The sequence below is a fragment of the Etheostoma spectabile genome, chromosome 4 (assembly GCF_008692095.1).
Source record: "Etheostoma spectabile isolate EspeVRDwgs_2016 chromosome 4, UIUC_Espe_1.0, whole genome shotgun sequence".
NCBI classification, from domain to species: Eukaryota; Metazoa; Chordata; class Actinopteri; order Perciformes; family Percidae; genus Etheostoma; species Etheostoma spectabile.
In genome coordinates, this window is record NC_045736.1 from 17510531 (window position 1) to 17523222 (window position 12692).

General features: G+C 40.5%; 1 protein-coding gene across 1 annotated transcript; it reads right to left on the reverse strand.

Annotated features, from left to right (window-relative positions):
* Window positions 1-547: 547 nt before the first annotated feature.
* Window positions 548-9727, reverse strand: LOC116688186 (transketolase). Its single transcript, XM_032514033.1, has 14 exons — window positions 9350-9727; window positions 7721-7838; window positions 7486-7599; window positions 7277-7374; window positions 6155-6346; window positions 5849-5967; window positions 5511-5707; window positions 5215-5379; window positions 3924-4080; window positions 3314-3444; window positions 3105-3188; window positions 2875-2968; window positions 2348-2470; window positions 548-1683 (listed from the first exon to the last, which is right to left on the reverse strand). The coding sequence occupies exons 1-14, from the start codon at window positions 9454-9456 to the stop codon at window positions 1496-1498; spliced, it is 1887 nt and encodes a 628-aa protein (XP_032369924.1). The 5' UTR covers window positions 9457-9727; the 3' UTR covers window positions 548-1495.
* Window positions 9728-12692: the final 2965 nt, after the last annotated feature.

Below are 12692 nucleotides of genomic sequence, written 5' to 3' on the forward strand. Positions count from 1 at the left end.
GGTCTTACAAAGCTGATTGAATTTTTACACATTGTTTTGATAGATTGACAGCCTTTGTAGCTTCATCACATAATGCTGTGTCTTCAAATGTCTTTGAAAGTTGAAGTGATGGTAATTGTATGATCTTTTGAACAGGACGCTGAGAAAGAGAAAGTGCAGACGGTGGTAGAAGGAGTTTACGACTACATGGTCAAAGAACAGAGTTGAGTTTGACTAAATAGTCATTAAATTAACTTTGGACTTTCTACCAGGAAGTCATGCGCATCTCCACAGAAACAGTTTTATGATTACATCTTTTAAGGTCAAAATGTTTATGAACAATCTCAGGGATGTATGATAAAGAAGTAATAATGTCTGAAACAAAATATACAGATATGTGCTGCAAAAATTGTAATTATATTTCCATTAATAATGGCTTTGTATCGCTTACTTAGACACTGCTTGAATTAAAAGTTCAACTACAGGTTCCTGTATACTGCTTGAACTACACATGTCAACACAAATATACTTACAAGGGAATAGAAAAAACTATTGTAAACGCTCAAAGTCAAATGCAGTGGGCTTTATTACATGAAAGTCAGGGACATACAAAATTTCAAGTAACAAAGAAAGTGATGTTTCTTGGGTTTACAAGTCAGATGTAACTCTACCTTCATAGTCACAGCTAGCCATTTTCTTCATCAGCACTTAAAGGGCCTTCAGCCCTCCACCTTATGTAAAAAAGATGACACTGACTAAATAATGATTATCTCCACCCTGCTGGTATGGTCCAATTGTAGCAAATGAACATTGAGGTGAGTAGGTTGATAACTTTAAAATCAATGACAACAAAATACAGTGCTGAAAAGAAATTTTGCTTTTAAACCACATGAGTTTTAATTATTTGAGGATGTGATTTGTGGTTCTGAGTGACTGCTCTTAATGACCTACCTACATTTGTTTGATTTTTTTTCTCCACTACTTTCTACAAACAACAACTCAGTTACCATGTTTCTGACATTACTGTCATGATAAACTACTTTAAAACTATGCCCCACCCAAGAGCTACATAAGAACAATATAAAACCATTTTAAGTTGAAGTTCATCAAAGATCATTTAAAAAAAACACATGAGAGCATTACTGAGCACTCCTGTTGAACATGTAATAATTAATTGTTTTGTATTGTGAGCATCCATCATCTACAAAGTCAGTTATGGCCACATTTTGAATACTGAACTATACGACAAAGCTAAGTTTAGGAGTGAGGATATGAGTGTTTGAATTTGTGTATCTCTGTTCTTTTCTGTGACGTGATAGATGCATGAAAGAAAGGTAAATGTGGAACTCTACTTCAAAGTGTACAGCACAAAATCACATTACTTCAGTACACACTTAGGGGCATTCACAGTGAAGGAATTTAAAGAGCAGGGTGTCATATGAATCAAAAACATACTTGACTATTAATCGTCATCTGCAGGGGTGTGATCAGATAGGTGGGTAGGGCAGAGAGAAAGTTACTTGGCGTTGGTAGAGCTGCTGAGCATTTTGCGGACAGCCTGGGTGATGGCTTCACGGTCAATGCCATAGATCTTGAGTAGCTCGTGTGGTTTGCCACTGCGGGGGATGTGAGACACAGCCAGGCGATGCAGATTGAAGCCAGACTCATTGACCATTGCCGAGGACACTGCCTCCCCAAGGCCACCTGTGGAACAGCAATTCATCACATGAGAGATGTAGAAGGAAAACACATTGCCTCAAATGCTTTGGAGCATCATTGGCAGCAAAAAATGAGGCTGTGTATGAGCAAAATATACAAAATATACATCACATGTCTACAGAAATAGAGAGGACAAGACAATATTAAAAACAAGCTAAATCTAAACATCTCTTCTTGACTACTATGCAACATCTGGTCCAGATTATCACACTGATGCCAATAACCCTTTGTCTAGTCAAGTCCATGTCTTCACCCATCCCCTTTCTCTTAACAGACACAGGGCATGGCTGTCTGTGCTATCTAGGTCACACAGAGCCCCATGGGCACATGTTCAGTTAAGGAAATCTGACAGCACTCTGCCTCTCTGCTGGCTTTTGCACTTACAAAACTGACACACCGCAATACCAATGCATCGCCTGCAATAAGGGCACACACACAGTCAGCCTCCCCTCAGCCAATAAGCAAATGCCACCACATGGCGTCTCTGTCGCTGAACCAATGGAAACATGCTACCACAACACATCCGAGGATACAGACCAATGACCAGGCCTCAGCTGCATAATGCTGACGAACCTGTAGTGGTGGTGGTGGTGGTAGTCATACAATATGCAGAAGCTCCACAGTATAATAAACTTTCATGGAAACCAACCTTCACAGTAGTGGTCTTCCACAGTGAGGATTCGTCCCCTGGTGGCACGTGTGTGGTCCATGATGGTTTTGACATCCAGTGGTTTGATTGTGAAGGGGTCAATAACCCTGACAGAGATCCTCTCTGGAAATTTTGTTGAGGGATATGACATATCATGTAATACTGTTAATGACATGCAAGTGAGACATGCAATTCGTATAGTGGTTCTAAGGCCAGGATCTCTTTAGGTTTTAATCAGTAACTGACTATTAATAACACAACAATGCATGTATAAAACAGCACAGTGACAAAGTTAAAATCCCAAATGTATGTACTTCCACTGCAAGAAAGCACCATCATTGCATGCAATAGCAGTAAAAAAAATATAATATTCTGGGCTAATTCTGATAAACAATGAATTATTGTCAAATATGGTCATACTATAATTGATTAAAAAGTGTGTACATCTGTTTGATATGTCAGACGTGATCTGGTATACAGTATATCAGATCTTCTTATAATCAAAATAAGTATTTCATGTACTGTACCTTTCTTTAAATGTTCAGCTGCGGCCAGGGCCTCATGCAAAGTCACTCCAGCTGCCACCACAGTCACCTGGTCCTCCTTGGTCTGGTACACCACCTGTCAAAGAGAAAGGTATTATCTTCTGTTTCATGTTCAGTGTTGGCTGTGCTGGGTGTGTTGATTTTGTAGCGATAGTTTTTTTTTTATTTTCATAATTATCATAACAGCTATTTGAGGACAAAGACAGTCTCACCTTAGCCTGTCCAACATGGAAGTCCTCGCTGCTGTTATAGATAATGGCACTGTCTTGGCGGCTGGTTCGGATGTAGCAAACACCCTTTTGAAGGGAAACGATGGTCAGCTCTGGGACATTTTTGATGACAAATAGGCTGTTTTGCCAATAAATAAATGTGCCATAGATACTGTAGGGGAGCAAGAACACTGCATTTAGGTTGTATGTACCTTTGTGGTTGCAGCCAGTTCCACAGCCTTCTCTGTAGACACACCGTCACAGGGATAGAAAATAGTTGATGTGGGAAGGGCCCTAAACATAGCCACGTCCTCTAGACCCATCACAGAGGGGCCTTCTTCTCCTGTAATGTGTACATTTATAGTTGATTTCATATGTCCAACATTCAGTAGGTCCTTGAAAGTTATTAACAGGTCAGGTGAGCTGATGCATGCAGATCCAGAGAAATAAAGCCAGGCTTTGCATGCAGTATACCTGCACTAACAGAGGGACACCTGGTTCCCTGTTGACAGCTTCCAGGGCAGACAGGAAGGGAGAAAAGGGGAGGGTTGAGTACTAGCTGTAAGGCCAAATAAGTTAAATACAGCAAGGAAAACACAGGATTAGAGGGAAAGTGAGAAATTATTGAAACTAATGTACACTCACAAACACAGATCATTGTTTTAAACATTTACCACCATTAGGGAGACAATGTGGTCTGATGCAATGGGTGTCTGGCTTCAGTGTGAGGGGGATAAAGGTGTTATTTTGTGAAGGTGTGAGTGAGGTAGGGGTGTGAGAGGGGTTGTGGTGTGCCTGGCTCATCAGCATCAGTTTACTAACCGGTGGACAGACCACAGTGGGAGCCACACAGGTTGATGTTGCTTTCTGAGATGGCTGCCATGCGGAGCTGGTCGTAGGCACGGGTGAAAAAGGAAGCAAGAGTGCTAGCAAACACAACGTTCCTCTCACGGGCAGCACATCCCATGGCAACACTGACCTGGGAAAGGAATGTATTATATCTTAGTACCTATACTAAGCACAAGAAATTCCTCAGGTCACATGTGCTTGGTCCTCAAAAGATCACCCAGAGGGTCAACTATCTGGAACATAAACCATATTTGAAAGCCTCTTTGAACAGAAAACCATGTTAAGTCAAGATTCAATGATAGAGTTTCCTCCAAAGCTCTGGAGCTTATTTTCCCATATGTGTAGACTCACCGGCATACCTCTTCTTCCAAATAATTTCCTTGGTCCTGTCTCCAAAACTCTCCCCAATCCCACAACTTCTTTTCTTGCTTTGTCAAAAGCAACAACTAAACATCCATGAAAGTGCAATTGTGATGTGTTGTTAAGTTCTTAGAGATACAATCAAAGAAAGAAAACCACTTCTTTAAGGGCATTTAAGCTAGCAGTTGTTTCATCCAAACCTAGACAAGGATGCCATTGATAATACTATAAAAGTACATTTATCTGTGTCTTTAACAAATCAAGTGTTTTAATAATTTAAATGCAATGGGTTTTCATCTCATTTATAAAAGCCACAGATGTTTTGCCATTCAGTGTTTCTCATGCATTCAGCCAGATGGTCCCACCCTCTGCGCTGATTAATATTTTACTTCTGACTACACTTGTCATGACTGCTTATCATCACACACGCCTAACCTACATTGGAGGTGGCTGCTGCTGGAGCCATGACAGCACAAGGAATTAATCTCTGATCGCCTCTCTCCAAATTATTAATTTAATATCAGATGAAATAATGACATAGGCAGAAGAAGGGGATGTCAGCAGCAGCCACATTGGCCATAAGAAGGCCAAATGGGTCTGTCTTTGCCCATCCTTACATTATGGATGGACAAGTCATGTATTATTAAATAACACAGGCAAAGACTCACAGATGTGAGCTATAAGGCCCTACTCATATCCAATTAAAGCTAAATAAGAGCAGTTAACTCAGCAAAATAATGCTAATGAGTGTTAAAAAATAAAAGACCAGAGCATTAGACCAAACATACCATACACCAAAGATGGCTTTGTTGAATAAAATAATGGCTATGTTAATAATAATTTACTTCTTGAAAAATATCTTTGTGAAGTATTCTTAATTCTGTAGATTCATGAGGGATCATACCATGTTCTGCTGAGCGATGTAGCACTCCACAAAGCGGTTGGGATGCTCATTTTTGAAGATCTCAGAGTAGGTGAGGTTGTTGGTGTCTCCATCAAGGGCCACCACACGTTCATTGTAGCGGCCTAACTTGGCCAATGCCATCCCATACGCCTTCCGTGTGGCAATCTATAAAGATGGGATACCAAACAAAACAATCATTGACTAAGATTGTTGGCTAATCTTCATAAAGAATTTAATAGTTTTCCGCTCTGGTTTTATGAAACACTATGTGAACATACTAAATGGAGATGACAAACCTTTTCACCAGTCTTGTAACTGGGTGCGCTTGGCATCCTGATGTTCCTCAGGCTGACTGGTGGGGAGTCCTCGATGGGAACAGGAGGGTACAGGTGCTTGCTGCTGTTCATGATGCGGCTCTGCAGATCCTTCATAACCATCTCGGCCATGTCTTTGGGCAGAGGTTTGGCATGCCACCCCAGCTTATCCTCTGCAGCTGAAACCACATACATACAGCATCACATTGTTAGATTTAAACACGGTTTGGTGAAAGGGTGACACACTTAGGCTTGTTACGCAATATTCACAAGAGTGAAAGCAATGCATTTGCAGATGAGGAGTGGACAGTGAGAGTTACCTGGAATGCCTTTGCCCTTAATGGTTTTAGCAATGATGGCAGTGGGCTGATGACGTGGTTGGCTCAGAGCCTTGCAAAGTTCCTCCACACTGTGTCCATCCACAATGATGGCGTGCCATCTACACACACATACACACACACACACACACACACACACACACACACACACACACACACACACAGATAATGTGTTGAGCTACTTGTATTATCACCACATTCATCATAATTTTCCAACACAGGATATGCAGTACATTGACACAATCAGCGTTGATTGCAATATGAAATTTCACTTTTATGCATTGTTACCCAAAAGCTTCACATCGTTTTTGATATTTCTCTACGTGATGCTGCAGGGGTGCCGAATCACTTTGGCCCAGACGGTTGATGTCCATGATGGCCACCAGGTTGTCAAGCTGGTAGTAGGAGGCAAACGACATGGCCTCCCAAACAGCACCCTCTGACATCTCACCATCCCCCATCAGGCAGAACACACGGTAACTGAGTTGGAGAACAATGGGAGATTATGCAATTGCACATGTGTGTGTGTGTGTGTGTGTGTGTGTGTGTGTGTGTGTGTGTGTGTGTGTGTGTGTGTGTTGTGTGTGTGTGTTTGTGTGTGTGTATTTGTGTGCGTGGTGTTTGTTCAGATGAGTGTGGGAAGTGCAAATCTCACATAAATGTTCTCTGACACTTTTCGAGTCTGATTGATTCTTTTCCCATTAGTTAGGTGGGTAACCAGCTGTCATTTGATAAAAGCTTATAGGCCCGTTAAGGTGTGACTGCTGGGTTTCACACCTGCCTCTGAAACATATCTCCCATATGAATCCCACAGAGTATTTAAATTGTACAAATTATTAATATTATTATTTCATAAAGAAATCGGTAATAAAAGTAAAGTGTGTCATATGGGTCAAATATTATCAGATGGCTCAACCTTTTACTCTACATACACTAGAGGTTGCATTCAATGTTTTTTCTTGCCACCATTACAAAAGATAAAAAAATGAGAAAACATTTATTCAGTTTGTGATTCTGAGATTAAATCAGCTTGGATGGTAAAAAATAAGTGAGATATGGCTCTTGGGCCTGTGATTATCAGAGCAGAAGAATCGTGAGAGCAGAGCATATAGCTGCAGCACACGCCCACAAAATTAGAAAATCCTTATCATTGAACATTTGAAAGAATTATGATGCAAAGAAAACCTCAAAATGTTTATACCATCAAAATAAGATGTTGAGTCAGTGTTCATTTACACAAGGCAAGGGCTTTTTAAATGTGTGCAAGAAATCTAAAATGCAAATAAACAAGAAAAACTAGATGCATGTAAAGTAACTAAAATGGTCAATCCAGAGTAATTTCTTTCTTGTGTGTGTGTGTGTGTGTGTGTGTGTGTGTGTGCATGCATGCCCACATGTATGAAAGATTACCTGGACTTGTCAAAGTATTTCCCAGTGTAAGCCATTCCACAGGCCACACCAAGACCCTGCCCCAAGGAGCCAGTGGCTACATCCACAATTTGCTGCTTCTGGAATGCACACAACACACACAGACACAGACTTTAAAAAAAGCTGGTAGACTGTCTAATTGTGCTCCATCAGATAATTCCTAAGGTGTGGTAAAGTAAGTGCCAGCTTACAGGGGCTGGGTGGCCCTCTAGGGAAGAGTCAACCTGGCACAAACTGAGCAGTTCGCTGTCCTTTAGGAAGCCTGTTTCAACCCACATGGAGTACAGGGCCGGAGCAGCATGACCCTGTGGATTAAAAATCATTCACAATTGTTATCTTTTGTCAAACAACAGTGAAGTAATTTAAGGAAAAGAGTAAAAATCTGTAAAGCATTTAGACACCTGTTCAGATCGGGAAGACTCTCACCTTAGACAGGATGAAGCGGTCACTGTTGAAGTTCCTTGGGTCTTCAGGGCGGTACTTCATGGTGTAGAAGTAAAGCACAGACATGATTTCTGCCACACTGCAGCATGATGTGGGATGTCTGTACGACAGAGGAGACGGTGCTGTTACCCAGAGTTGTGACTATAGATGCAGCCCAGGTAATCAAGTTGTGAGATTAGGTGGGTGGGTTTCTTTGGAATCAGTGACTAAAGAAAAGCAAAGTGCAGTTAATAGACCAAATAACTGTTTTTATTTTAAGATGTCTCAGCCTTGGACAACCCCAACTAGTAGCATGTTGAACCAGTAACTATATTGGAAATTAATTAAATACACTGTATAAAGACCATTTGTAGTGTTAATAGAGCAAAAGACAGACCCTTAGGGACAGCATGCTGTTTACTTCATTTAAAGGCCCTTGAACAGATTAGATAGAGAACTGGTTGTAAATGCAATCATACTATCAACATTAGATTGTTTTGCTTATGCTAACAATCATTGCAAAGAGCCATTTTATTAAACCCCCCACCAACCCTTAATTACCAAATGCTCCATCCAGTGCTAGTAGTGTAAGTATTTTGGCATGTTAATATCAATGGCTGGTTATCGGCCTTTCCCAGATTTAAAAGTGTAGTATTTCACTCAATAACGGGCCAATATAACACACTCATTTAAATAGCCATTAGTCATCAATACTTTTGTGGCTTAAACAATTTTGTCAAATATTATTCAGTGTTTCTCTTTGTTCCCATCAGTTAGACAGTGCAGAACTGTGGAGTGCGGAGTTGGGCTCCAACATGATAACACATTTGATTCTTCAAATATGCAGACAATGTTGGGTTTCAAGTAGCTGTGTAAACCGTGAGAATTGCAACAGCAATCAATAACGTGTGTAGCAATAAGATAACATGATATGCACAATTTCAGTTTGTCAATAACACTTCTAAAGCCCTTTTCTTGCCGCAACCATGTAATACTCAAGTCTATCTGCAACATACAATCTACCCAGCATTGCACATGGTAGTCTAATAGGGGAATATTACATTTTCAATGTCAGAAATTAGATAAAATATTCAGCCTGCAAGCAAAGTAGATATAAGATTTTGAAATTTTTGAAAAAGGCCGAATAACTTTTTGAAAATTAAAATCCAAACATCTAAAGTTCAAGTCAGCTGTGAGGTGTCTTACAGTTGTGTTTGTTATAATCTTTACTCAAAATGATAAATTCATGCTTTGACATTTCTGCAACATAATGTATATTTTATTTAGCAAAATGTTTTATAAAGCATAATTGTATAGAAATTGTGTAATATAGAAATTGTGTAATGTACATAGAGATATTTTGAAAGAGATTTTGTGTCAATAATTGAATTCATAAGAGATTGAGAGATTCAAATTGTTCTGCGAGTGGCTCAGAAGAGGAGAACAAAGGCAGGACATGCTGTTCCTTTGGCCCTTCACTTGCATGTATGTGTGTGCATCTGCATGTGTCTAGTTCAGTAGATGTGACTGTTGGTGCTCAGCTATGCATGCTGCAAAGAAATATAAAGTGTGAAAAATGGTCTGCACACACATTTCGCATGTTTGCATTGCATTCACAGTATTAAAGCTCACCCGCTGCCAGCTGCAGTTGTTGCCTTGATCGAGTTGATTCGGAGGCGATTGGCAATGTTCCTCAGCGCCTGCACTGTCTGCTGGTCAGGTTTGTGGTAATCCTCCATGAAGGCAAAATGTCAAGTTCCTCAGCACCAGAAAAGTGGACTAACTACAATCCTCTGTTGAGCTTGTGTGTTCTGTATGTGAGTGTGCGAGAGTGAGGGTTGGCAAAGAACAGCACCTGTGTGTGTGTGTGTGTGTTTTTGTGTGATTGTGAGAGAGAGAACAAGAGAGTCAGAGAGAAAGAGAGAGAGAATGGAAGAGAAGCTAGATTTATCCTGTCAGGCATGCAGACACATAGATGCACAAGGACACACTGCACACAGACACACACAGACACACAGACACACACACACACATACACACACACACACACACACAGTTGGGAAGGCAAGAAGGCGGGGAAATCCAGTGATGTGAGCTGGGTGTTACTGCTAAAATCAAATGGCCCTCATTCATTGGCTACTGTGTGACTGGGATGCTGGAGGTGTGTCACAGCTAGATGTGCATTATGTGTGTGTGTGTGTGTGTTGTGTGTGTGTGTGTGTGTGTGTGTGTGTGTGTGTGTGTGTGTGTGTGTGTGTATGTGTGTGTGTGTGTTGTGTGTGTGTGTGTGTGTTAGGAGGGGCTGAATGGGGAGGAGGGAGGGCATTTAAGGCATCTCAGCCTGATTCACTTTGGCTTTACCGTCGAAAACAATGATTTAGATCTTGATGGTAAGGTGTGAATGTGAGCGTGAGATTGAATGGCGACCTGTCCAGGGTGTTCCCCACCTTTCGCTGGGGCTGGCATTGGTTCCAGCCCCTGTGACCCTCAAGGATACACTATAAGGGCGTATATTGGATGGATAGTTAATTATTCTTTGTTATTTACTTACACCAAACACTCCATTTTGCCAAAGCCTATGTTTGAACTGCACCTAAAAGGCTTTTGATAGAAATTTAACAGAAAATAACAATGAGGGATGTGAGTGACAAATGCAGAATTAAAAAGACAGATAAACACAGGAAAAGAAAGAACAACAGAAAGAATGTGAGATACATTCTTAAATTATATTTATATTCACCTTATGTGAAGGGTAAAATGTACAGTACAGAGCACTTTCTGCTATAAGAGCTACTGCCATGAAAATTAAAAGAAATATTTTTTTCTTTTCTCTAAAATCTAGATAACTTATTTACACAAATTGAGTTTGTAATTGTAGGCCTACAAATAGAGTGGCATCATGCTACAACAAATACACATTACACATTTACCCTTTTCTGCAATTTACCACAATAAATGTTCTTTCTCAGGTTTCGCACTGTAAAAAGAGGTTGAACATTTCCACCATTAAAAATATTTTTAAAAATAAGTGAATATCTTTTTAGCAGTTTGCTGACATATTAGTGTTTGGTTTGCAGCCTTTGCTCTAACATGCACATGCACAAAACATCTGACAGGATGATCAGTATGGAGAGAGTTGGCCTGCCATCTAGAGGATCACCGGTGATGCTACATTTGACCTGTTTCTGTTGGTCACCTGCTGAGTCTGACCAGAGAATGTCTAATAAGGTAGTAAATAGTGTGTTAACAAGTTTGTGTGTGTGTGTGTGTGTGTGTGTGTGTGTGTGTGTGTGTGTGTGTGTGTGGTGTGTGTGTGTGTGTGTGTGTGTGTGTTGTGTGCGTGTGTGTGCGTGTGTGTGTGTGTTTGTGTGCTGCTGTGGTACAGTCCGTAATCTTCCACTGGACAGAAGAGAGGGGTAGTATAAAAATTATAGTAAAATGTAATTCATGTTGGGGAACAGTGAGGAAATCCAATTAATATTAGCCCATTTAGTGAACACAATACACACTATTCAATGTCTTTTAAGATTTCAGGCCTATTTATTTAATAACAGCTGTAATAGAATCAATTAAACAATACTTGTTGGCATGAAAATCATCAGCTAGACACATCAGCTAGACACAATCCTGCATGAGTGTTGCATAAATATTTAGTTTCATTACTCCATTTTGAACAGCCTTTCATTACTGGCCAGTCGTATTCCTAACAGTAAACACCAGAGGACACTGTCTCCCCATAAATGTAGGGTAATAGATTCTATAACTGATAGTTCATAGGATAGTTCCATCCACTTTGTTGGCCAACAACAGAAATAAAAAAAACATTGGAATCATAACATATATTCAACAAAAAGGATTTTTTTAAATAAAAATAATTATGAATATGAAATTAACAAATACTGAATCAATATTGAGGTCAAACGGCAATGAGAAATGTATTTTAAACAATCACGAAACACAAAGAAACCAAATGTGGATAGATGTAAAGTTTTTGGTACCAGTGTAAAATCTAAGTGTCAGCTGAGCTTATATGATGATGACACATGCTCTCTGAGTGTCTTTGCTGCAAATCATCGTTCTCTCCTGCCCCTCACTCATTTTCCTCTGCACCTCTTCAGCCATGTGATCATCTCTGTGGATTCCTGCCCTTTGCTGTGGCTGGGAGGTCACATCCCAGCAATGTTGCTCTCATAGTCTTGGTGATGCCATCTCTTGAGACCCCCCCCCCCCCCACACACACACACACACACACACATTGCTCTCCTGGTTCCACCGACATTGTCCTTCTCCCAGTTTCCAGCAACTCCTCTGGGCTCCTGGGTCCTGTCAGAAAAGCTTTTCTTCACAGATCCCCACAGGTGCCAGCCAATGGCTGCCTGGGAAGACGGTGCCATGTGATGGTGTGCAGCCAATGTCAGACGCCCACAACTGCACACTTCCTGGAGGGAAAGTACATTCAGAGAGCATGAATGTTTCTATTTTTAAATCTTTCTGGCAGGAAAAGTGATGCAAAGCAACCACTTTTGAAACAAAGCCTTAATATAACACAGAACATGTGTGTGGCTATTCCAACACAATGCAGAGCTCAGGTGAACAAAAATGTACTCAGCTTTGTTTGTGGTGCAGAGTTTTAACACAATCTCCCAAATACACAAACACACACAGATGCATTCACATTGGCTATTCCAGGTGAACAAACACAGAAACATAAAACTGTTATTTCAACCATCCTCACTATGGTCTTTGTAAGGAAATCGTCGTTGCAGAGGATACCAGGTCAAGAACAGAAAAAAAACAGCGTGTGAAAAAGAGAAGAAAAAGAACATTTCTTTATCCAGGTTTAGATATATTTCCTAATAAAGTGGAAAGTATGTGCCTTTACAAATTTCACCCCATGTCACATGTTTTCATTGTCTAGTCCATATTTGTCACTTCCTGTCGTTTCAGGTTGCTTTCAGGTCTTTGTCTGCTTTCC

Bases quoted from the DNA above. Each gene is read 5' to 3' on its own strand.
- LOC116688186 (XM_032514033.1), bottom strand. From the start codon at position 9,456: ATGGAGGATTACCACAAACCTGACCAGCAGACAGTGCAGGCGCTGAGG. The intron at 7,600-7,720 runs GTGAGAGTCTTC...TTTAATCCACAG, and splicing joins ACCGCTTCATCCTGTCTAAG to GGTCATGCTGCTCCGGCCCT. The intron at 4,081-5,214 runs GTATGATCCCTC...TTCCTTTCCCAG, and splicing joins ACATCGCTCAGCAGAACATG to GTCAGTGTTGCCATGGGATG.